This window comes from Uranotaenia lowii, chromosome 3 (genome assembly GCF_029784155.1).
Source record: "Uranotaenia lowii strain MFRU-FL chromosome 3, ASM2978415v1, whole genome shotgun sequence".
Lineage (NCBI taxonomy): Eukaryota > Metazoa > Arthropoda > Insecta > Diptera > Culicidae > Uranotaenia > Uranotaenia lowii.
The window spans coordinates 143264140-143291678 of record NC_073693.1 but is presented as its reverse complement, the minus strand read 5'-3'; the positions used below and the strand labels follow the sequence as shown (position 1 = coordinate 143291678).

The 27539-nt window shown below is 37.7% G+C and overlaps 1 protein-coding gene across 13 annotated transcripts in view; it reads left to right on the top strand.

Annotated features, from left to right (window-relative positions):
- The window catches only part of LOC129751837 (protein alan shepard), an 873165-nt gene that overhangs the window by 784143 nt on the left and 61483 nt on the right, over positions 1 to 27539 (top strand). For 11 of the 13 annotated variants that reach the window (XM_055747580.1, XM_055747579.1, XM_055747578.1 and 8 more), the window contains 3 exons: positions 3173 to 3411; positions 18496 to 18554; positions 18716 to 18840. In XM_055747580.1, coding sequence (XP_055603555.1) covers positions 3173 to 3411; positions 18496 to 18554; positions 18716 to 18840 — 423 coding nt within the window. The remainder of the gene's footprint in view (positions 1 to 3172; positions 3412 to 18495; positions 18555 to 18715; positions 18841 to 27539) is intronic. The other 2 variants (XM_055747583.1, XM_055747584.1) reach the window with 1 other exon arrangement.

The following is a 27539-nucleotide window of genomic DNA, read 5'->3' as shown; positions in this document are numbered from 1 at the left end:
TGACACTGTCCACTGATGCACTTAATTGCATCCAAGCCAAGCGTAGTTAGCGTCCCAAAAAAATACTTTAATTGTTCTCAATAACAATCACTTTTAGTCCAGCAGTGCGATGGCGATTTGGTGAGCACAAAATGGTTCACACTTTGGCTTCTTGAGCGATCGGCGGTCTTCACTTAACTTAAAGTCCAATTATGTTCCGGAACCAATTTTCCGGACGGTCATCCGGCTCGAAGGACCAAATGTTTAGGCACCGGAACACTATTCGGACACGATTTATAAACTCGCGAATTTGTACTTAAAACACAACAACTTTTATTTCGATTCGATTAGCGGTCGAGGTTTTATTGTCGCGATCTTAACACGGCGGGTGATTAGTTTGAACTGTTGTTTGACTACACTTGTGTTGTACCAAAAGTGGCGAATCTAAGCACAAAGTAAACTGAAAAACCTATTGGTACATACAGTTTCATTTTGTATAAGTGTTTGTTTCATTTTGTATAAGTGTTGTGATCAGAAAACGAAAAGCTCCTGTTCGAGCAGTGAACAGAGCTTATATCCATCCGAAAGCCTTTTTAGATCACTTTCGGATGGATCTAACTTTGACATTCTGCGATGTTTTTCTATTTCTATACTAACACTTATGAGCGGTAAGAATTTACACAAACAATATACGTTTCGTCGTCCATCGCACAGCAGCCATATTTTGTCAGTATCTTCTCGTAGAGTTTTCATGCCCGAGTTTTAGCAGTCGATTGTTGCCACTCATCGCGATGTGAAGTTCTGCCTACCTTGTATGATGTATGTATGTAGTCCAGCTCTCTTCTTTGCATTCTGGACGTAGCTCTGTGACATGCCGATATTTTTAGCCAAATCACGGCTTGAGACGTTGAGATTTTCTTCAATCATCCGCTTCACCTTTCACTCCGTCTTTTTGTTCTCCGGTCCCGGTTTTCTTCCAGCTTCTTTGCCGTGGTCAAACGTCAACAGCTCCTGGAACTGCTTCAACATTCTGGATGCGGTTGAATGAATGTTCAACATTTTTCCCCACTGCCGGTGCGACAGGTCAGGAAATTCCAGGTGTTTGGAAAGAATTCACCGTCATTTTTTTAATCGAAAAACACGACTACGAGTTTGACATTTGTTATATTTATGCCAATACACATCAATGAGAAATTGTTCAAAATTTGGTTGGTTTTTACATATTGGTGAAAAGTTATGCCCTGTGAATGAGTCACAATAATTTCGTGTTCGCCCTTTACTAGGTTGTTCCACTGAAAATTTCATCGATTTTCATCTATCCATTCAAAAGTTATTCACAAATGAAAGTGTTTCTTTTTTTCGAATACAGTCCTTAATTAGTACAACAGATTTGCGATTTTTCTATCTTTGAACAGCTGTATCACCAAAACTAGAGCTCATAATTAATTCTAACACCACACACGAATTCTGGACATCAAATTCTCGCAAAATTAGATTTTGGATGTAGGCAAGTTTTTACAAGATTTGTGATTAGAACTACATCAATATTTAACCCTTCGTTTCATGATTTTTTATTTTTCCTTAAAAATCAGTTTAAACAGTTGAAAATGATGAGTACATCAAGAAAAAAAATTAAAATAAAATACGATTTTTCCATGTTTCCATACATTAATTGTAACACACACAAATTTGTAACTTTATGAAACGAAGGGTTAATAAATAAAGATTGTTGTTCTTTTAAAATGTTACATTCACCTGATTCACCTTATTGATTGTAGGTACATTAGTAAATTTTTAAACGAATTCAGCAACTTAACTTAAAGTAAACAAGCCATTCTTTGGATTTGACAAAACCTGTTTCTTGTAGCAATCATCCGACTGAAGTAATTCTTAACGTTATCAGTCTTTTAGCGCACACTTGTGGCATTTATTCGGCCACACAATAGCTACCAGTAGTGAGCGCGGGAAAACCCCCCGGTGGGAAAATCACCAAACATTGCATACAAAAACAGGGGCTGAAAAGTGGTTTCTAGTGAAACATGAATTTGAAAAGCGCTTTCCTTTTTGACATTGGAAAACTGAACTGAAAACCCGCCCGGTTCGCCTTCCGAACCCTAAGGATATGCGCGCATTCATTCATGTATGTAGAAACCCGAAAGCTCCGGGATGAATTCTATACCGCCGTCCTCTCTTTGACTAAGCGCCGCACTCGCCTCGTCCTCGTGTCGGGCTCGTGGCCCGATGCTTTGTCATCCTAGCCCGGTATGCTTTTCACTCGTCGCCGTAAGCAAATTTCCAAGTAGGAAAGGTATGTGCAGGACCGAATGTTTGCCGAGGAACAGTAGCAACCGAAAAAAAAGTCGAGAAAGAAGAAAAATGAGAATACGAAAATCCTTTCAGTTGCTGCTGCCTGCCTCTGTTGTATGGGAGACGTGATGTGAAGTTTGAGTAACAACAATGCGGGAAAATAAGTTGTGCGGAATCGGTTTTCGGCTTTCGGGGCGGCTTTGTTCCGAGAGTGGTTCGGGCGAAGGTAGAGTCCTTCTTTTGGTCTTCTTACCATTTTTTCTCCGGGTTTTTCCTGCTGTTTGAGGAATTAGAAAGAAGAAGCACAGGTGAGCTTTAAATGGGATGTTTCAGCAGCCTGTCAAAAGCATGTTTAAAGTACATTGACTGGTAGTAAATTTCCCTATAGGAGTTTTGGATAACCAATAGGGAGGACAAAAGCAAACTGAATCAGAGTCAAGTGTAGAGGGTAAAGAGATTTAGGGAAATTCATTCAAAAAATTTTCAATAACGTTTTACAAACTGCTAAACTTTTCAGATCAAATCTATAGCCGTTTGTTTGGTGTGAAATAAGCATCAGGAGATGGCCGAAAATGAGACAACAAACTGTTTTTGATCCCATCTAAGAATATTGAACCACCTAGCTAGGATGACATTTTTTGCGTGATGTTTGATTTGTGGGTGTATAAAGTATATCAAAACCTTGGAATTTAATCTACGATCTACTATACCAATATTATAGTTAATGAACATAAAATGTTCGAAAACTTTTACATAAATGCATGCTTTTGTTTTATTTTGTTAAGTAGACAGTTTGTTTTGTAGATTTTGGTAGAACAAATACCAACTCCGGATACAGCCTCGGCACACTAATACCCATCTTTTCCCCCAATATCTCCTCTTCCAGTACGGCCAGCGAGTCCCGACGGCGGCATCACCCAGCAACACAAACTCCAGCAGCTCCTCCAACACCGGATCCCAGAGTGGCACGCTGAGTACGAGTCTGAGCAACACCACCAACACAAACAACACGATGGGCCCGAGCAGCACCCCGCAGCAAACCGAACAGCTCTCGAAGACGAATCTGTACATCCGGGGCCTGCAGCAGGGCACGACCGACAAGGATCTGGTCAATATGTGTGCACAGTGAGTATCCATTTTGTAGAATAAGTTTTGAAACATAAATAAGATAACTACATACGTTTTGTGTGAAAGCTATTTAAAATAGGGTGCTCGACCTATTTAATAGTGAAGGTTCGAAGCTCAAAGAACTTGACTTTAATTTGTCTCAAACGCGAATGATGCTGATAGCACAATGAGCGACCACAGACCAACAATAGCAATTACAAGCTACAAGAAATTAATAACGAGAATTACAATCTGCAAATCTGTCATTTTATTAGGACTTAATCGGTGAACTGTTCATTCTATAAATATTGATAAGATACCTCCATCATAATCTCTCTCTCTAAGGGTCCGGCGCCGATTCTTCGACGCATAGGGCCAAGATCAAAGATATCCGTTGCTGGTGATCCGGACCAAGCCAAGGTTTCAGTGAAGCGCCTCTCTACAAATGTCGTTTTGATCTTTTCGCAGCGTGTGTTCAATCCAGCTTCACTTACGCTCCCGAATCTCGATTTCTGGCGCCTTTTAATGACACCGGCGATGAAGTTCCACGTTTGAGATCCACTTGCCAGGCCACCAAGCGCCGATCAGATTCCGCAAGTAGCGATTCACAAAAAATGCAGTTTCCGCGTCGTCACCGCTTATGTGCACCAAGTTTCGCACTTGCACAACAATACGGTTTTGACGTTCGAGTCGAAGATTCGGATTTTCGTTCGTAGAGAGATCTGGCGTGACCGTCAGACGTTTCGGAGACTCGCAAACGCAAATCGGGCTTTTCTGATCCGGATTCTATCACCATCAGGCGTTATCTGGCTGCCAAGATACTGGAAGCACTAAATTTTCTCAATCTGTTGCCCAGCTACCACGAAGTTGGAAGGATGTTCTGTGTTGATTTCTATCGAATCGGTCTTTCCGACATTGACTTTGAGACCTGCTGCCTCGTAGCTTTCGCTAAGGTCGTCAAGTTTGCTCTGCATGTCCTGTTGTCTTTGGGCGCGCAAAACAATATCGTCAGCTAGGTCAAGGTCGTTCGGTTGCTCCTTTGTTGAAGTATTCCACGGAAAACCTCGGTTCGGTCTACAGCCAATCTATAAGTGCTTCGGCTAATTTGGAGCGACGAGCAATATATGACATTGAGCTCAATAGGTTTCAAAATTTTGACTGTCAAATTCCGTTTCAGACAACCTGATGCTTTGTAGTAAGAGAAATCTATACTGTTAAACACCAATAGGCACAAATCGAGTTCTGAACTACTGCAAAGAACTTCAACAGGTCAAATTACTACAATGTATAGAAAAAAGATATCTGTTCATGTATCTACAAAATGTTTTCATACACACAAAGGGACCAAGGCACGCGAGTTCCCGTGTCCCCCCAGAGCAAATCTGGGTTCGTGGAACCAATATGGGTAAACTCGTACATAGATATTATTTATTTACATAGTTTTCCGTCTCATGACATAACTTGACGAACATAACAACTGGTAGGTGGCACGACCATCTGGGTACGTTCGTACTGTGGAGCCTTTTCAGCATACCTCCTGCAGCGCTACGATGTCGAATTTGCGGCTTTTCAATTCGTTGGAGAGCACGTGGGTACTGCCCACAAAATTTAGAGATCGGCAGTTCCATGTTCCAAGTTTCCAATCGCTAGTCCCTTTTCGTCGCGTAGGTCCTTGCCGATTTCCATCCGAAATTTGTTGTTCGTTGTTCGTTGCTTATGTTTTCTGTAATCACGGGCTCGCCATGCCCGCAGCTAACCCCACTATCTCGCAGGAGGACCGTCGTGATGTTGCTGTTTTGGGTCCCGAACACCACCAGGACGTTGTTGCACTCCGCACGCCGCCCCTGACATGGAGAACAGACGCGTACGAAGCCCCCTGACTCAGTCTGCATGCGACCAAAGCATCCACCGGGGTTGGGTACCCGATCTCCCAAAGGTTGCTTGCACCCCAGCTAGCACCACGGGAAGGTAGAGAATCGGAGTTGCAGACAAGAGGTGATATGACCACTACCCTGAGGTTGAGTGTATGGGGTCTCGAGATGCACATTGTCTACCGTTCGCTAGCCATACATAGATACTCACCCTTATAAATAAACATACGTCCTAAACTTCACCTGGGGTCTCAGCCCATAACCCAATCCGGTAACAACCCTGAGGCAATACTTTGGAAGGGAGGTCAAGCACACCTTCTAGTCGTGGTCCGATCAACTACGCCGATGTTCAGTTGATAGGCTCGGACTCATTCAGCTAAGTAAAATAAGAAAGTTATGTCGACCGCTATTCGCGTCATTCTCTCGTCTCCAACTCCTTTGTAGGGCACTCATTATCCGGATGAGCCCAGCGCAGACTGCATGCCAAGTGTTGATGTCATCACACATCTTCTGCACCATGTCGTCGGCAGTCGTGTCTGTTCCGCAGGCGGCGAATATGTTGGCCCGTTCTTCTTCATATCTTGGACAATAGAAAACTACGTTCTGATATTTCGCCCGCGTCACATCATGTTCGAACCTGTGGTGATACTTCCTGAAGATTCCTTGACCAGTCAGGAATTGCGTCATTTAGAAACCCACTCCACCATATTTTCTCTCCATCCACTCCTTGATGTTTGGGACCAAACTATTGGTCAGGAGATAGACAAGGATAGATATCCTTGGCGCGTGTTCTCACGTTTTGCGTACTTCTATTCTCGTAGCAATAGGAGTCCTCCACCAACAGAATCGAGATGGGCGTGACTTCCGCTACAACGTATGCAGCCTCCGACGAAACGATGCGGTATGCACTGATCACCCGAAAATTCCCTCTGTACACTGTTAAGCTTCTGCTGGTTACCCTGGATGTTGAGGACAAATTTCGCTCCACCATATCAAAGGATTGACGAAACCACACTCGAAACTACCCTACGCCGACTGCTTCGGATCCCTGAGTTGTTCGCCATTATCCTCGTAAGTGCGACCGTTGCTGTTGCCCCCTTCTTGCACACCTACTTAACGTGTTTTTTAAAGCTGAGCCGGTCTTCAATCATCACACCCTAATATTTAAGTTCGCGCTTTGATTTGATAGCGCATGATCCAACTGTAATTCTGCCTGTTTGCAGTGAAATCAGGTTTGATATCAGGACCATCTCGGTTTTGTGGTGGGCCAACTGAAAACTCTTGGAGTGCATCCACCTCTCCACCTCTTATACAGCCTCTGAAGCTCTTAGCTGGACGATTTCTGCCGAGTAACCCGTCGCTGGTAGCACTACGTTGCCCGCTAAACAAACCAACTTCACTCTCTCTGGCAGGTTCAATGTCAGCATCTCATCGTACGTAATATTGCACAGAACTGCGCCCAGTATCGACCCTTCAGGTACTTCAGCTGTAAAATCCATTTCCTGGAATCCTTCGCTCCCCAAGTAACAATTTAAGTTTTATTCCAACCTTAACAGTTCGCTAAAGACTATTTCCTAAAGCTACTTTATAAGCCAAAGCGCATTCTACGCTACTAGCACAACTACTTTAAAGTTAACATATGGCCAAAAGGGACCATTTTGTTAACGTTTTTAAAGCTAATTCTATACGCTATAATAAAACATCCAACAGAATAGTTTTATTCGGCCTTATAGACATAGCTTTAAGAAACCTTTCAGAGCCCTCTTCAGACTATCCACAGCTCTTTTAAAACTACGTCGTGGAATCTGATAGGAATTTTACTGTGGGATCTGTGAAATCTGATAGGAATTTTACTGTGGCAGCTGTGGAATCTAATAGAAATTTTATTGTGGGAGCTTTCTGTTCCGTTTTTTCTCGTTTTATCACTTAATCTCCCAAGCATTTGATGATAGGTAAAGATTCCATTTAAAATATTTTAAAAATATTCTCATTCTCATTTACAATATATCTAAGCAAGAAACTTCCTGCAACCTCAGATTTCTGGTGAAGTATATACGAAATAGCATCAAAACTTAAGCGCGCCTCAAAGAAAATCAAGGTTGACCATATTTTAAGCATTTTTTAAATAAAAAAATTCTAATTAAAGGAAAATATAAATTGGCTTAAATGATGCAATTTTTGTTTTACATTGAAATTCATCACCTATACAACAAATAGTACCGTCAACATTGTCAAATTGATGAAAATGTCTAGTTTTTAGTATTAAAGTATAATTTACAGCAACATGGCGTCAGTAATTTCGATTCAATTTCACAATCAACATGGCGCTCAGTAAATTAATATTGAAAATCTGAAGGCAGTTGTAAAACAGTGTTAAGATGGTTTTATGACGGTTAGAAAAATGTGGTAATAAAACAATTTCAATAAACAGTTTTTAAATGGTTTTAAAAGACCTTGAATCACAGCTTCGTTTGACGTTTCTCTAAATGGAATACACGCTCATGATGGATTTATCCATTTTTGAGAAAGAGAAGTTTTTCGCAATAAATGAAAACATTTCGATTTGTTGCTTGGCAAAAGGCATTCATGCAACTTTTTGTTTTGTTTCCTTTTGACTATGAGGATGGTGAATAATCTTTAAATAACAAATAGGTATTGCTATCAAATAATCTCAAACTATTCTGGAACAGAACATTTTCTGTCATCAAAACCCTGGCCTCAAAGCTAAATAATAACCCGCATAAATGAGGATTAAAACCAAGTGATTTTTGAAGCGTAATAAAACGTTTATCAAACGATTATTGAAATTGTAAAAACATTGCCTGAATCGTGAATTCCGAAATGATTGAATTTTGAATTTGTAGTTAGGTTATGTAAAACAGTTAAAACTGTTAAAACAGTTGTATGGGAAAACAATTGGAAGCGATAAAACGATTCTTTAAAACGTCCTTCGGATGTTTTGCTTACTATTACCAGAACTGCCTTACGCTCTAAATAATTCGTTATTTTCAATGATCGGCCAATGCTAGTGGTCTTCATTCTGAATACATCATCTGAAACTTGTTGAGGCTGATTTAGAATGAGCATTTCCGCTTGTGATGAAACTCAATTTCTCCGTCTTTGCTGAGTTGAAGCCGGTTTCTGCAGTCTTCCAGAAATTTTCAAGGACGGTTTATCTGAAAATAATTTTGTTAGTTCTGGATTGGATGACGTAAATAAAGATCAACTTCGCATTGAGAGACAAAGATGGATAAATAAAACAAGTAGTTTAATAGGCGTACTTGTAAATGAATTTTATAATACATTTATTCTTATCGAATCACAAAAACCGTTTATTCACAGTGGGCTTTCATTCGAACCCTGAGAATTGAGCGAATAATGATGTGGACTGATTTGCGGTTGTTTTGAAATTTGAATGCGGATACAACAAAGTTGTTTTTATTTTTAAGATGAATTTAGCTGTGTTAATCTATATCATTTTGATAGCACGTTTTTCTCAATTTTGAGTGATAATCCTTTCAAAACAGGTTATGCTATCTCAAAAAGAGGTTAAAAAAGTTTAAGCGTGTATACGTTCTTCTCGATTGTCAAATCATCTGTCACTTAGTTTTATCATGCCTACATCCAATGTTCCAATAAATCAGTTTTTCAACTAGGCTTGAACGCTAGTTTTAAAAGCGCATTGAGCGCATTATTAAAACCCTTAACAAAGCTCTAATAAAAACAGGAAAGTATGAGTTTTATTGAATCTTTAGCAATACTTTTGCAACTTTTTTACAACACTCTTAAGATAGTGTTTTATTCAAGTTTTAGCAAAACTTTCAGGGCTCTTTTAAAACACACGATAAATGAAGCATTTCCTATGTTACAATAAAACCGTTTTAAAAATGGGATGCCATCGAAAAGTCTTCACAAAACAATATTAAAACTCAAAAAAGCCAATTGGCTTGATCTGTGTTACTTGGGATCGTCATGTATTGAAGCCTACGGTTCTGGAAATAGCTTTTCACCAGTTTTTACGCTGCCAGCTGGTAGTATTGAAGGCTTTGCGCACGGACAGTGTTACAATCGCACAAAAACAATCCCTTCTTCTCTCCCCCATCGCCCTTTTCTGAAGCCGAACTTATTGTTGGACGGTCCGCCTTCACCCTCGTTGTACTGCTGGATACGATTCAAGATCAACTTTTATAGAACCTTTCCAGAACTTTTCCTACCGCTACAGCCGTTTCCACAGTTCTGGGAACATCCTTTCCTCAATACAAATTTACAGTGACGATCGGAACTTTTCGGGAAATTCCATAACTGCAATGTTCGGGATACCAACTGGACACGGAGCTTTTTCCAGCTTATGGGATTGTGCGATGTCGTGCAGTTCTTCTACCGATATTAAGTCCTCCTCACTCGTATCCCAGTCGTACGGCACAAGAGGCCAGCTGGTGACATTATGCTGAGGTAACAGGTCCCTTGTTATTTCCTACAGTTTGTTGGGGTACATTTCAGGTGGCGTGCCAACACTTTTGTTTTTTTACCATGACAATTCTATAGCCATCCCCATGAGGTGATGCCATCAATCACAAATTTTCCTCAAACATGCATTTTTACTTTCTTTAATTGCCTTGCAAAAGCTTCTTCTCGTATTTTTGAAGAAGGCACATGCAATGTTTTTTTTTTATTAGTTGATCACCCAGGTGGTAAATCTTTTTTACGGATTGCATTCCAAGGCACGGCGAGTGACCGAGTCCCCCCAGTATGCTACTCTGGGTCCATGGGTGCAATTGGACGACTCATGATACTAAGTACTCCTACGCCATAAAGTCCACCTGAGGCATCTGGCCATAATTCCCATCCGGACCTGCAACGAAGGCTATACCCGAGATGAGAGACCAAGTCCGCGCTTAAGCAATCATCGGCGACTCCAGTTCGAGTCAAACTCCAGCATATATACCCTGCCTCTTGCTACGATTCAAGACTAAGGACCTCTCCTCTAACGACTCGAGATCCGCCCTTTACTCGCAACTCAAGACTAGCCTCGAGACGCCTCTGTTCAAGGTATAGTCTTATCTTTGTATGCTTTACTGCCAGGGTCGGACGCACACTACTCAGGTGCTCCCCGACGAAGGAGTCACCCTAAACCGGTCGCGGACTGGTGCTGGTTCCAACTTCTCTGCAGGGCAGTCATGATCCGGGTCAACCCATCGCTGACCACGCGCCAAGTATTGGCATCCTCACACATCCTCCACACGATGTTATCGGCTGTCGTGTCTGGTCCGCAGGCGGCAAGCATGTTAGCACGTACCCCTTCGAACCTCGGACAGTTGAACACTACGTGCTCTGGTGTCTCTATTGTGTCATCGCAGGTTGGACAGGATGGCGAGGCCACATGTCCAAACCGATGGTGGTACTGCATGAAATATCCGTGACCAGTCAAGAACTGTGTCATGCAGAAATCCACCTCTCCGTGTCTCCGGTCCATCCAGGATCCGATGTTAGGGATCAAGCGATGGGTCCACCGGCCACGTTCCGAGCTGTCCCACTGGTGCTGCCAGTTGGACAGCGAAGCCTCTCTGGCATGTTTCCGCACTTCGGACATGTGCCTGTGCTCGTAGCGGAAGGTATCTTCCTCTAGCAAGACCGAGATGGGCATGACCCCCGCCACAACATCAGCAGCTACCGAGGACATTGTTTTGTATGCGCTGATTACTCGCAGGTTCATCAGCCGCTGTACACTGCAGTGCTTTTGCAGGTTACACTGCCTGCTCAGGGCTGCCTTCCAGGCTGCCACTCCGTACCGCAGAATGGACGAGGTCACACTCGCCAGGACCCTCCTTCTGCTGCAGCGGATCGCCAAGTTGTTCGACATGGCCCGTGAGAAGGCTGCTGTCGCCATTGCCGCTCTTTTACAGGCGTAGTCGACACGGGCCGTGAAGTATAGCCGGTCGTCGATCATCACCCCCAGGTATTTAATCGCACGCTTGAACTCGATTTTGCACGGTCCAACTGCAATCGTCCCTGATTGTGCTGAGATCAGGTTGGTGATCAGCACCATCTCGATCTTGTGGTGAGCCAGACGTAAGCTCTTGGAGCGCATCCAACTTTCCACCTTCTCGATAGCTACTGTGGCGAGTTGCTGGACCTCTTCGGTTGATGGGCCCGATGCCAGGAGAACCACGTCATCGGCGAATCCCACAAGTCTCACTCCCGTGGGGAGACGCAGTCTCAGCAGTTCGTCGTAGACAATGTTCCACAATACCGGGCCAATTATCGATCCTTGTGGAACCCATGCCGAGACTCTACTATTTCCAGTCTCTCGCTGGTCATATACTGTAGTTGGCGGTCACGGAAGTAACACTCCACCATCCTGCAGAAATATGCCGGAATCCTCATGTTGATGAGCGACGACGCAATCGCTGCCCAACTGACGCTGTTGAAAGCGTTCTTTAGGTCAAGAGAGACACATGCAATGTAGAACGACCAAAAAGTGCTTAACTTCAACGTAACATTAATACCATAACCGCTTACAGAAATTCAAATCTGCCGCTTGATTTGAGCCATCTGAATGTAAAATAGGTTTTTTTCTCAATTAGTCCTAGCAACATGAAATTTCAAGTGATTGCGTGCAATCCTATAAAATTAACTGAAATGTTCTTTTTAACATAACTTAGACTTACTCAAAACGGATCGTTTGAATGAAAAGATGAAAATATTTAATGAAGTGATCTGTTTAGGCCCCCTTTATTCATATGAAAATTATGTCTTTTTATGAAATAATTGCACTATTTCTCACTTGAATATTTGAAAAAAAAAACTAGCATCAAATTGAAGCTTAATAATGTAGCTGAAAGCTGGGTAAGATGGTGGTAGAATTGCAATAGAAAGTCAGGAAATGTTTTTTCTCATCGCAGTCTTCTTGCAAATAAGCAGTTTAGGCTGTTTTTTATCTCATCAACCGTGAGCATAAGTAAATTTCCTTCATCAAGACTGTTGCAATTTCCACCTTTTAAAAATGATATAGTGAAACTGATACTGCGTAAAAAGGTAAAGGGTGATACGGTCAAAATTTGGTCAAGGGAAAACGCGTGTATTAAAAAATATTAAACATTAAAAAATTAAAAAAAAAACTACTAACTTAATGTACAAAATATCTAGATCAAATTTCTTGTTTGGGTCAACTGGAGAAACGAATTCCGATCAATTAGATCGAAAAGTTCTAGGGATTTGTACTTTTTTCTGATGAATAATTCCGGATTCATCGAAAAATAAATGCAGCTGTAGAAAACTATTGTATAAGTCAATAAAACCGACCCTTTGAAAAGTTGATCTGAAAACGTTAGACTTTTCTTTGTGTCCAAGACAGCCCTTCACGGAGAGATCCATACCATAATAGAAGAAGTCAATCATTCCCACGCCCCCGTCACAGAAATAATTTAGTATGCCACGTTCGTCCATCGCTAACAATGTTTTTGAGCCTTTACTTCTGCCTCAGCCCTTCTGAATAACTCCACTCGTTTCGCTCTTCCGGCCAGACGGACGGACGAACAATCTCCTCAGCCTTATTAATACACCGACACAGATGAAAAAACTTCATGGAATTTGTTCCTGGGTCCAACTGCTTGATTTTTAAATCATATCTTAATTTTTAAGTTTGAAGGATGAGTTTTTAATTCGTCGAGGTTGAACTTAAACGTTGAGTTTTAAAAAAAATCTAAATTGAACAGTTTCTCACTCCTAAGGTTATCTTTCGTCATTTTTCTCATCGGTGTCCAGGTCCAAATAATGAGGTGAAAAATATGTGGGACATGAAAAACATATTAAGAACTCACTCTCCTCGTTCGTTATGTCTCGGATGGTTCTTCATTTCTCTATCTATTCCTCGCTGTTGGCTGTTGCAAAGTGTCGAAAAAATGAGGTTGTCATAATTTATACACGCTTGGCCATTTGGATGGACAAACTCCCACTCTTCTCATGAGCCATCATTTGAGGTCCTTTGAAGGGCCGCCGCGCCGCGAAAAGTGCGAAGAAAATCCCCTTTAATGAATGATAAGTTGCAGGAAAATTGCTTTCTGGCGAAGGATTCCGAACACAGAAGACGTTTGATACATTATTAATGAAGCAAATGAACATGAAACGAAAATGGGAAAGAGATCCCGAAAATGCGAGGAAAAAAGGTGCCAATTCACGATCGTTAGGATAGCGCCATAACGCTGGACTACGTGAACATGCCGATGTAATGTTAATGTGCCCAAATGTGATATAAGAATAAGAATAGCACATGAACTGTAATTCGATTTGTAAAAAAGAATTCTTTCGAAGGAGCTGTTTTTTGATAAAAAATTTCAAAATCGTGCTCATTCTGAAGTTTTTTAAATATTTGATTTTAGATTTATATTATTTTTTCGAATCTTTGGAGGTTTTTTTTTAATACCAAAATAAGGCCTGCAATCAATCTCCAACTGAGGATTCAATCTAATCAAACATCGTTATTTTGCTACAATCTTTAGCACAAGCGCATCCAATCAGTCATTCCCCTCCAAATTTTGTTTTACTATGCTTCTCTGGCCTTTGGGGAAAAAATCGTCGCAAGGCGTATTCTCTGATGATTAAATACTGGCACCAGAAAATCTAAGCAACTAGGGTATTGGTATTCTTTCCTCCTTCCTGGATTCGCGTATTGAATGTTTCGAAAGCAGCAAATCTTTGATCAATAGACTAGTCCTACCAATTGGGGAGCGAGAGCAGAGAACCAGCTCTATGGGAATCGGATGAATTCATGGGTCAACATTCGTACATTTACCCCGTCATTAAGCAGAAGCAATCATTGGCAATGGCCAGCAATTGATGAAACGAAAATCGTTCAATAAAGAACCCATCAGTCTTCATTGTGATATGACCATCGCAACGGCTCCCTAGTCATCCGTCAACAGCCAATAGGTATGAAGCTCTTCTTGGCCAAGCAAAAACAAAATCTGGAAAAACCTCCCACATTTGGAACATGCTACGCCTGGAGCAGCAGCAGCAGCAGTGGTTAAATTGTTGAAACAACTAGCTGGAGCTGTTGGGATTTTTTTTTTTGCTTCGCTCTGCTTTTCTTTCCGGGGGCTGTCCATCATCGATGACCTATTTCGAAAAACAAACCTACAACTGCCAAAAGCCATCAATAAAAGTAGGTAGTTCAAGTGATGGCTGAGTATAGAACGCACAAGAGTTCAATAGATCTATCTTCTACAACAAGTTATTACAAACATTTAAGAATCATGCTCAAGATGAGCCAATGAAGTTTTGGGCTTTCTGTGACAGGATCTGCTCTTTCATCAAATAATCAAAAGAAAGCCAAACCTTCCTTCAGAGAGGGTCACATAAGGTTTTTTTAATCAAAAAGAGTGAGTCATAAGTAGCGGGAAGAAATTGATGGCTTCTATTCGCAACACAGGCTCTAGTGTGACAAACAGCTGTTTGTGGATTTGTTTTTCTTCTTGTGGATATTTTTTTATGAATTTTGATATCGTTTGTCTACGATGATGATCGCGAACAGAGTTTCTGAAATCGTGACTTCCGCGCTTTCGGAAAAACTCCCTTCCTCGGCCTTCATAGAAGACAAACGAAAACGAACTTTACAAGAACAAATCATTTACAAACAAACACCAACATTGATCTAAGGCGCGTATGGAAGAAAACCTGAAAACAAAATATATATTCTCGCTACTTATGACTCAGATTCTTAGGATCAACCATGTTTTGTAGCAACAACTCATAAAAACCTGTAACTGAAATCAGAAATGAGTGTATACATTTAGGGATTATTGAATGAATAGTATACTTTGAAAGGGCAACTAAGCAACCCATAAACAGTTTGTTAACATCTACATTTGTAAATAAGCAATAAAATGCATACTATCTACAATGCATAGAACCTATAAATCGAGTCATTTTTTTATTGAAAATTTTATAAAATCAAGAATACAAAAGGTGATAGAACTCTCATCTTCCACATTTTGTATTGCTCTTTGCTCTTTGCTGCCCCCCCCCCCCCCCCTTCCTCTACCCCCGGGATTTTTGGAAAATTCGAAGGGGTGTGACAAAAGAAGAATCTGGTCGAATTGGTACATTTATTTCTAAAAGAAATTTCACACACGCTATATTATGTATACCAAAATTTAGAATTTCTATCTTACCGTTTTTTGATACTTTTTATAACTGGTATGAACTTAATCAAAAAGATTTGGGAAACAAATATAAGGCGTTTGAGGCAAAATCTAGCAAAAACGGTGCATGCTTAAATTTTTAGAAATTCCCTATCCAATTACAAGAAGTTCAACAGGTCGTTATTCAAATATGTATTTCTCCAAGAAATCGAAAACTGATGTGCTGAAAACTCCCCCCTGGCAGGGTAAATCCTGATTTTCTTGGCTTAACAGCTCTTAAAATTGCGATTCCAAGTTGCGTGGAGTGTAGGTTACAGGTACTTCCTTCGGCGCATCTCAAATCTTTCAAACATTTTGATAAAAATCCATGTCATCCAATTTAAGGTGAATGCTCCTACTTTGGACCTAGGGCCTAATTTAGTCCTAAAATGCCGAATTGTGAAAAATTCATTTTGCTAGCATAGGACAAAGATATTCCTATGTTAGCAAAATGAATTATCTTCTGGAATCCTACCATACCGCTTTTTGCCATTTAAAGTAGGGTTGCCATCCGTCTCGCAAAAGCGGAACATGTCCCGCTTTTTTGTTGAAAGTCCCGCTGGCCCGCTTTTTACTCAAAATGTCCCGCTTTTTTTTCTTGGGAAACTTTTCAAAGTTGACTGATTTACACTGAAGAAAACCAAACTTTAGTGTCAAATTGAATTCTGAGACGAACAGAAAATCTTTCAAATACGTCTTTTTTTCAAAATAAGCAGCATTTTTCATAGTTTTTATAAGACAACACTGAAGAACTTTATAGCTCTAAGCTTTACAGTAAGATTCTGATCCAGTTAAGTGTTCTTGGAGCACGTCCAACTAATGTATGAAGAAAATATTGTTTAGTTGGCTTCCAAATAATTATAGATTATAGAATCATAGAGATTGAATTTTTCGCCGGAATTTAATTTAAAATGCCTTATATTACACCATTTTCGACTCAATTGTTCAAAGTATATAAAGATGGAAGTTTTTTTTAAAGTTTTTGCATTTTAAAAAAAATACCAAAGAAACAAATTTGTATACAAATTACACAAAGGATTTTTACGCGGTATCAAATCCACCGTTTACATGAACGACTTGAAATATTTTCTCTCAAATAACGTGTTGATTCGCGAGAACTGTGGAAAATAACGGTGCATATGGCAAAAAAAATGGGAAATAAAGTCATATAAGAAAAACTGAGAAAAATTAATCTGCGTTAAAAAAACCTTAGTCTATTTTCTATGAACAACTTTGGCTGATGGTAAACATATAAATTTGGCTACACTGTTACACTGAAGTCCTGAAAAAATGGAACTATCATTACTAAACTGTACACTGCTTCTTATTTCCGATTCAAACATACTTAGACAAAAACATCTTCTTAACAAAGCTTTTGTAAATGTTTATAGTGTTGCCGAAAACATTAATGGTTATTACAACTAGTTTTTTATTTAATTTCAATATTTTATTCAAACCCTAAAATCCTAGAACTTTCAAATAATGTCTAAAAATCGTTACATCTTTTCAATTTCAGTTTCGCGTTAAATTTGGAAGCAAGTTTAAACATTCATTTTCAAGAAATTAAATTCGATATATTTTGGATAAATTAAGACAAAGTGTAACGAAAAAACGTGTTTATTTACACAAAGCTTCAAAAAAATAGTTTGGAACCATCCGATGGGTTTTTCTAGCGAATAGATGGATAAGGCAGTATTCCACCTTATATGTAAAAAATTTTTAATTTATGTATTTTTTTTTCGTTTCGGAGTTAACGTAGTTAAATTAGGATGAACTGATCATCATTTTACCAACGAATAATCTTAATTTTGTAATTTTCAAAAATGAATTCAAATAGTTAGTTGAAAAATCATCAACTAATCGATGAGATAGCTTTTATTACCGAGAACATTTCATCTTAAGAAATAAAACCTCTAGGAGTTGATTTTAAGAAGTTACAAGTTTTTGCCCAGCACAAAGGAGGTTCTGTCCCACTATGCCACGTGAGCAACCATGCTGCTTGATACAGTATGTGTTCGCAGAGTGCACTCAGTTGCCCAGGTGTGTTCAAAACTGCTGTTCTAATTGTGGGGAAGTGATTGGTTCACAATCAATATGCGATTCTAAAAATAAATTTTGATTTTAAAATAAATATTGAACTTCGAATTGCTGTAGATAAAGCGCGTTCGGATCAAAAAGTGGTCAAACTAAATTGCGTGTTAATTGAGTATTTGTTTAAAGTATCTTTCTTTTTGAAGTTCAATCTGTAGGATAAAGGACGGAAAAAAAACTCATTTAAGATTATGGTTGACCAAGTCCAAATTGGCGAGACTTTCGTTTGACGCCTTCCATCAGTTTTGAACAGTCACCTTATCCACTTTTTTCGCCGCGGAACGCCAGTTTGCTTCGAACTGCTTCTCGCACAATCTTAATGTTGTTAGCAGCATACCACTTCATGGCCCTTTTTCATAATGGCAGGATGCCAAATCCGGTCAAACGTGTATGTACTAGCCAAGTTTCTTCGGGAAAGGCAGCCTGAGGTACAGATAGCTTCCCAAATAAGATATTTTTTGGAAAACCTTGATAGTTTAATATGCCTGAAAATGTCTTCCACCTTTTCCCATCCGGTTCTGAATTTGGCCAAATTCGGCATTCTCTATCTCAGAAACCACTTGACCGAATTCTTCAAATTTAGTATCTTTGAGTAATCATAAGTGTTGTACACAATTTTGTAGAATGATGTTTCTTTATAAAATGTTTCACATTTGAGCTATGCTTCTCGGTGAAGCGCACACGTGTCAAGCGAAAAAAACTATATCTCGTATTTAGTCCGCAATGTGTTAATAAAAAAGCTTTCTCTTAGCAAACCGTGAAACTTTATGAACAACCCAGTTTTTAAGACGCATGGCTACTGAAAAATTCATACAAATTCATTGCTTTAAAAAGTATAAATTTCGGTACCGTCAAATGATTCGATTAAATATAACAAACGAGAATCTCATTTGTTTAGGTATTTAAAAGCGTACTACTGGTCCCTCAAAGTCTGACCATTTTCTTTTTCTTTTTTTTTTCAGATACGGTACTATCATCTCCACAAAGGCAATACTAGATAAAACAACAAACAAATGTAAAGGTAAGCTGGCCCCGTTCGCCAAAATCAAAACCCCGTAAGAGATCCCATCGAAAACAAATCCCACCCAATTAACCGTAACCGATTTGTTGTCACATTTTTTTCTTTCTCTCTCTCTCTTTCTTTTTCCATCCGAAAACTTTCTTGCTCCCCACCCGCATTAGGTTACGGATTTGTTGACTTCGAATCGTCGGCGTGCGCCGAAGGTGCCGTCAAAGGTCTCCAAGCGAAGGGCATTCAAGCCCAGATGGCCAAAGTGGGTATCTGGGTGCTACATAGGCCGGCCATTGTACGTTTGTTTGCATGCAAGTAATACTTACCCCTCACCAACACACGCACACACACGCCAAAATATTTTGGCACAATCCTCCTAGTCTTCTTCTCCAAAACCCTGAATTTCCTTATGCTCCCCACTTTTTCCAACTTTTTCTTTCTTTTCAAAACCTGCACCCTAACCTTACGGTCTCATTTCACGTCCTAATTCCACTTAATTCTATTCCCGGTCTTTATTTTCTCCCTATTTCTTTGTCCTCCGAAAAAAAACGTCTCTTTCTGTTGTAACCTGTTTACCGCGAAGTAAAAAAAAATCACCCTTTCATCCCCACAGTTTCCTTTTCTGTTGTAAACTTTCCTTCCAAGTACCGAAAGTTTCTTTTCACGCATTCAATTTTGAATGTTTTTTTTCTGCGATCTACGAGAAACGAGAAATTTTCACCCTTCCGGTTCATTCCCCCATACCAACTTGTATGTTTAATGGTTCGTTATCATTTTTTAAAGCTTTTCTGTTCTTTCAGTTTATTCGATTTTGCATTTTCATTACTTAAAGATATCTGTGCTTTGATCGTTTTCATTGGAAGGTATTACACTTTAAGTTTTGCTACATACGGACGACCACTTTGCGGAATTGGAACTATCCGGGGATTCTAACGGTTTGGAGAAACATTTGCATGAGGTTTAGCTCGATAATATGGGAAATGGAAATATATTTAAAAAATACTTTGCAGTAAAGCTTTCAAGGAGTAGATCCTCAAATTAGGATAAATTAGGATTTTTTAAAGGTTTACATTAAATTTTCCAGAACGGATCCGGGCCGCACTATCCGGGCATTTTATTTCAAAATTTTTGACCAAAATCCGAACAATATCTGGGCAATTTCGTTAAAACCTAGGAATCACTCATCAAAAACCAGAAAAAAAATTTCAATAAATTTTCATGATTATTTTTATAAAAACTTTCTCAAAAGAGAATATTTTAACTGAGCTAACAAGGTTAAAAATCTTTGACTGACGAACTTTGTAAGAAATTTTAAAAGAATTCATCAACAACAACTTCAGCTAACGACTTCAATTTGCAACACTTAGAAATATTTGCAAAAGTTTTGTATTTCAGTTTTCTGAATTTATTTGTATCTAAGATAAATATGCTGTTTTGAGATCAAGTGAGATGACTTGAATGTATTTTTTTATTTAAAATATTGAATATTCGGTGTAAACAAAACTTACAAACTGTTTAAAATGCTTCACTTAAAATTAGGTTGAAAAACTTAAAAAAACTTAAAACTCCTAAATGTTTTATGCTGTTGGCTACAGCTATCATGGTTATATAAAGTTAATTTTTATGGTTTTTTTTCAAGTTTCTGTTAAAACACGTTTGAAAACAGTTTCTTTAAAACGTCTCAGTTTTCGCAGGTTTCATCAATGTTCATGATCTATCAGCTAGCAAATGTGGAAAATTATTGTATCTTCGAAGCTGAAAACTTTTTCTCGAAGTCGTGCAAAATTTTTAAAATTCGATCTATAGTTGCTGTCAGAAAAAAAAATCGATGAAATGCGTTTAGAAAAATCGAAGACGCAAAAATGTCAAGCTCGAACATCGACAATTATTTCGAGTGACTCAGTCACAAACATATGGAATAGGCAGCTTCCGCTGGTTTTATCGAAGTTCTAGATCTTTTAGTAAAGTCTATATTTTGAACGCCTATCAAAAACAAATCAAAGCCCTACCCAAGTAACACCGATAGTTTTATTGGACTCCTCAAGCCCTTATAAAACCAAAACATGATCTAATAGCCTGCTATAAAACTTTAAATGTTACTTGGTTACCCTCTGATAATTTTTGGGATAGTGCTAGAGATATAATTTGAAATAAAAACAAAAACGCTGAGTTTTGCCAACAAGTTTTTGAAACTGATTTTTCTTGAATTTATCTTTTTTCTGTTCATGCTATTTTGTCAAACTTTGACTGGAATTCAAAAAAAGTTTTAATAAACGGATTTCCCGCCAAATCGACACGAAGTTGGCATGACCCTCTCAGAATTGAATGAAACTTTGTAGACATCAAGGTCGTACCTAGTAAAGCTGCTTGGCATACTTAGTTTCCCAAGAATTATCTAGACTAACATTTGAAAAGGGCATGATTGAATTTTTAGCCAAAAAAATGGTTTTTTTCTATCCTACACTGAGAAAAACACATTTCCCAAACTAAAACTGAATTTCCTAAAAATGCTATCTCAGAATTTCATGAAATTTGTTTTTCATCGAACTTTGAGAAGGAAATTTATTTAAATTTACTTTAAGTTTTTAGTTTGCATTCTTTCAGTGTAAGATTTCCACTTACTTTTACCATCAATTATAACAATCAGAGCTCTTATTTCTTCATAATCAGCACAATCAATTTAACTAAGCAGTTACTAAAAAAATTACATAATTTTCAATAAAAATTATGATAAAGTTGTTGTCGGAAAACCTTTTTTCCCTTAAATAAGCACAACTTGCAATGTATGAACGACTTGTAGGCATTATTACTACCCGTCTTACAATAAATTACATCAAATTCTAAGATGGCGTTTTTTAAGAATTAAAGTTTTAATTTTTAAAATGCATTGTTCTCAGTGTAGAATTTCAAAATATTTTTGTCAATATTTGTTTCTAAAAATTCAATATTTTTTCTAAAATTTTTCCAAAGGCCATATTTGTCCAGGAATTTTAACTTTCAAGCTACAAATTTTCATACAAAATTGGCCTGAAAAGTTGAACTTTTTCAAATGTTAGTCTACATCTTTTTTGGGAAAATTAAGTATGTCAAGTGCCTTAACTAAAAGAGGACTATACACACACAAAGTTTCTTTCAATTCTGAGAAGGTCATGCCCGATACTGTGTTGAATTGCCGCGAAATCTTTCAATTGGAAAATACAAGTTAGATAATATGTTGAATAATACTTGAAATTTTGCACGTTATCAAAAGTTTCTCCGGATTTTATAGAGTTGTAGACTTTCTGTTATGTGTCGTGCTAGTTTTTCAAATACAAGGACAATTTCATAGCTGATAGAAGGACTGCTACTGTTTGAACCCAGACATTATCGAAATAATTAATTCATAGATTCAACAGAAAAAAAACCTTAATTCGTGACATGAACCGGAAGCCGTTGAGCTACATCGTTCAAATATTCGACATTCAGTAGTCATGAAAAGCTGCCATAATCCACAATGATTGCCCTGGCAAGAATGGAGAGCTTGAGTCAAAAAAAAAAAGACTGATCAAATATTCGTTAAGTCACTCACTCAGTAACAAAACTGAATTGTGTGCAGCTCGCTCGCTCGTTCGTCCGCCATCATCGGATTAACTATTAAACGCTTGAACCTCATTCTTGGCTGAATGCTCGGTTACGTCTTTGAGTTTCAATTCAAACTCAATGCAGCGTCAACACACTAAACTGCAGCAGCAGCAAGCAAAAACCACATCCACATCCTCATACATGCGAGATAAAAGCTGAGATGGAGGATGGAGAAGCTAGAAAAAAAAGATTACATGGAAACCATCCGCGTTTTCTTGAAAATCATCCCCATAATGCTGCTTTGTGTAGCGAGCGCGCAGTTTTTGCAGTCACTGAACACTGTATGTGTGGGGGATTGCCATTGGGGATGAACATTTTTCCCACCACACCGACACACAATTCCTGGCCCTGAATGAGACGATGATGTTCAAGAGCTGCCGCAAGGCTCCTTCAAACATCACACAAACAGACGCACCCCCACTTCCCCTTTAAGAGCCAACCCTCCCCTACAACTTCCATTGAAAGTCACATTCGTTTCGCACTTTTCATGGATTGTAAGTGGAAAACCCCACCGCGCTTGTGTTTCGCTACTAAGTTTCCTTACATAAATGTTATGTTTTGTCGAAACTATTGCGGCTGCTGCTGCAACAGCAGCAGCAACAACCAAAGGGTGAATGGGTTTTTTATGGCTTTGAACAGGAATTGTTACAAATTGTAACTCGGGGAAAATTCGCTTTATAAGCTCTGACTTCTTCATGTCAGAGTGCATTTCGATAAAAGATTTCAATGAAACAATTTGGAATGAGTTTACTGTAAACTTACTTGGGTTTTTCACGTAGAAATCCAATCCGGGCAATTCCCAGCTATTTTATCTGGACTCCTGGCAAAATCCAAGCATTACTTTAAAAAATTAAACCCAAATTCCGATAAAAATCCATGCAAATTTGGGCAAAATCTAGGAGTAATATCATAAGTATATCATATCAAATTTGAAAACATGGTGGATTATTTAACATATGCGATTTTTACAGACTTTAAGTAACTAAAAACTTTATATTTACGATCGTTCACTTATTTGGTAAAAATTGCGATTCGCATTAACATTGTTAACGACTTGAGCTATCGTTTCTAATGCGATTTTATGATTGCTGGGTAGAAAAGGTATTCTACAGTCTAAGTTGATCGAGCACAGGACCGCAGGAAGAACCACCTCATGAGGCGGAGGGAAGGGGCTTGAGCAATTCATGCATCAAGGATATTAAAAAGTGTGCAGGCTAATTGTTATTGTTTAGTTTTAAGTTATTTTAAAATAAAAGTAAGGTATTTATTTTAATCTCAACTTTCAAATAATAAATCCTAAATAAATCCTAAATCCAAATAAGCAGAGAACAAGCTAATACTTTTAAACCATAAAATATTCTGAAATAAAAAAAGGGAATAAATTTATAAATTTAAGATTTGAAATAAAAACGATTTTTTAATCTAAGTTGCAGAAGATAACTTTTTTTAAACTATGAACTAAAACGCGAAATTTGTATCAAAACCCACAACAAGAATTCTCTTATTTGACTTATGAATTTTCGTCTTCTGATATGAATTCTTTCTTCAGTTATTTATTTGAAATTGATCTAAATATAAATAAGAATTGAGAATGATGAAACTGGTTCGGATTTTTCAATTCTGGATGATCATTATGAAACTTTCTTAGGCTCCAATTCTGCGTAAGAATAAAAAGTAGTAGGTAATATTGTAATAGTTGTAGTTTTTTTGTTTTCACATTCCGGAAAGATGAGTTTCGAATATGGAAAATGCATTTAGTTGAGGTTTGAAATACAAAACCAAGATTCGAATCAGGTTTTTTTTTCCTTAAGATGATCCAAACTGGATTTCAAGAACAACCCAAGCAACGAGAATTCCCTTAAAAAGGTTTCATAGAAGCTTAATCAGCACTCGTTTCTGTCGGAAGAGAATGCTAATCAGCCCAAAATATAAGTTCTCAAAGCTACTTTGAAGTTTTTTTAGGTGGCCCAAGAGCATGCTATTCAGCTTCTAAGAGAATGATTGACTCTGACAACCAGATGACAGATTGCTAGGTTGCCGGTCTATCTTGTTCCATCTCATTGATTTTGATTATATTGTTTTGATTGCAAAAGCTGCTTATGACTAGAGAATTGAACCGCTGCTCTCTAGGTTTCAATGAAACTCACTAGCCTCTCGACCAATCCAGCGATAGTTCATTGCCAGTGTAATTATTAATATTTAAACTTAATGTCAATAAATATTGTACCATATTTCGTTTAAAGGACTCTCAGTAATTAATAACAAAAATTGTCAACATCAAAAATTTATTCGAAAATCTTAACATTGATAAGAAAAATTCTAAAAATTCTTGCATTCCATTTCCAATATCAGTACAGATATAAACAAAACAAATACCATGAGAAGAAATTGAAAGACATGTTCGACATATCGCTTAGAATTTCCATATAGGTTCTTTAAAACACCTAGAAGTATCTTAACGATGCTTTAGAAAGTGTTGAGCGAACGTTATCGACCGTCTTGAAGGAAGTTGCATTAAAAACGCTTAGAAGCTCCATTATCGATAATTTAACCTTTCAAAGGCGATGGAAGTTCCTGAGTAACTTTTACGTGACAAGAGTCACCTGAAGCTCTCGTAAAGCATTTTTTCAGCCAAATGTGAACTTCGGAGTTCCATCGTTAAGCAAAAACGCGACTTTTGGTTGCTTGGGAAAACACTAAATGAAGAATGCGATATCTGATCACAGACATCGAATTTCAATGTTCATAAGCAAGTTTTAAACCGCATAATACGGAATTATTCTAAACTAAGCTTACCAGATATTGTTCCTCCAATATCCGGGCCGTGCAATTTCAGGTTATTTTCTCTAATATCCACCAATATCCGCCAATATCCGAATTGTTCAATAAAAATCATAAAGAAAGCACTTGAAAAACTATTTTTTTTAACACGTCAGAATTGGAAATAAAAATTTTAGTTTCCAAAAAACCGATTCTGTTATTTTTTATGAAATTTGCTCAAAACATTGGGATGCAAGATACATAATTCTTATGAATAAAATTCAATTTTCGTTTGATTTTGCAAATAAAGTGAATAAAATCGGGCAACATCTCGGCAATATGGCAAGCTTAGTATTATCTAATTGAAATTCGATATTCGGGACAAAATTTCACTCAATAAGTGAGAATTTCTCTTAAAAACTGTACTACAATTGTGGACCTTTAATAAGATTAAGAGGTTTTGGCTTTAGTTCTGAGTCGAGATTGTTACTCTTGAAACATTTTAGTCGTTCATCAAAATTTGATTAGGAATTTGAAATTTTGAATTAAGAAAAAAACATTCACTTGGCATATTTGGACCCTCAGGGGGGGGGGGGGGGGGGAGGAGTTTATTTTTCTTAGCTTTGTCGAAACTCGAATAACTTACAGTAATTATCTTTTTTAAAATAGGATTTGCTGCTTTGCTTGAAATAACATTGTTTATACAAAACAGCAATCTGGAATGCTAACTTTAAAGGCATAAGTATGAGTATGAATGTATGAATAATGCAAAATTGATTGAAGCTTTCCAACCATTACAGAAATATGCGTTAGTTTATATACTTTATACTAGTTAAGATTGCCAGATTTCCCGGTTTTACTCGGGTTTGCTCGGATATTTGACACCAAATTTTGGAAAGGCCGGCCTGGTCCAGTTGCTTGGATTTTGTTGAAAAAAGCCTGGATTTGCCCGGATTTATTCACTCTATTAGCAAAGCTAAGAAAAACTCAATTTGAGTTATAATAATTTCTGATTTTTGCATCAATAGACTTTTTTTAGCTAGTTTTATCCGAATAACGATGAACGGGTTTTGGAAGCTTTTAACAAAGTTTAATATCTGTTGATGTATTTTGATAAAAAAAAAAACAAAACTATTTCAAGTGTTTTGCTCTTGATTCTTATTGAATAACTTTTTGGTTTTTGACCAAATTTTCCCGGATTTTGATTTGAAATTTTCAAAATCAAATGCACGGATTTGGACAGGTTTTAAGATAAAATTACATATGCTCGCCCGGTCCGGATACTCCCGGGGAAAATTCTGGCCACATTACTCTACACCTTTTCCGAAAATAAATTTAAAAAAAACCAAAAACTGTAGGTGTTCAAATTTGACTAATCAGCAACACTGAAATTCTTTATAAATTTTTATAACAATTTCGGCCTTAGAGTTGAAATTCGTATTAGGTAAAAGAATTGTAACTGGATTGAACCTTAGTTTTATTCTTTTTAATTTGAAATACTCCTATTTTCAAATTAACCTCTACTGAAGTTATTCATAAATTTAGAGTAATAAGTAATAAGTAAAATTGATTTCCGAATTTCACTGTGCGATTCTCGAAACGTGAATACTTCGATGATTTTTATTAAATTTTCTTCAAGATTTTACATCGAGATTCAATTCATTGGGATTTTCAAGTGTTTTTTGAGTTGTTTTTTTTTTTGGTTTTATGGTTTTTCTGAGTTATCTGAACTTGAAATGTTTGTTTAAGGCACTTAATTCATTTGATTTTGAGTTTGAACATTAAATCTCCATTATGAGCTTATGTTTTCAAATGTAATGTGACAAACATTTAGATGATCTTTTCCAGCAAAGTTTATGTTTTTTTTTATATTTTATCTGATGAGAATCTCATTCTTAATTCAAAATTAAATGTGCTATCCTTTCGCACATTACTTAAAAATGTTTTTTTGTGTTCCGGAGATTTGAAATTTAAATAAGCATTTCGATTATGAATTATAAATTTCGAAATTCCAGCTTTGGTTCTGTCTGATTGTAACTTTGAACTCAATTTTGTATTTGGATTCTTTTTCGAACCTTAATTTGAAACTTTAATTTTGATTTGGAACACTAAAATGTGATTGGACAACTAAGTCTTAAATCTACCCAATTGTCATAAAAAAACATTTTAAGTGAAAAGTCGGGACTCAGTATTCCTAGTATAGATTATTATTTTCGAAAGATATGGTATTTTGCTGACAAACATGATAAAACATGATAATATACAGCAATAAAAAATGATGCTCTGAAACAATGTCTTTAAAAAAAAGGAGTACATTTTGTAAAATTTCGCGGAAAATCGAGAAGCTTACAAATTCATGATGCCATTTAACTAACAAAATATGGAAAGATCAATTGCAGATATTTTCTTTTTTTGGTCAAACCCAATTAAACACAATTCCTGTTACTTGAGCTTCAATTCGAAAATTGCTGTTTGTGTGCTGCATACATATAGACGTAAACATAAAAAACATCCGATATTACTACGGAAGGTTGGACCACTTCTACGGTGTGATTTTTGTTTAACACCCGTCGATTAACTCACAGTTGCACATTTTTTTCTTGCTAATGTAAT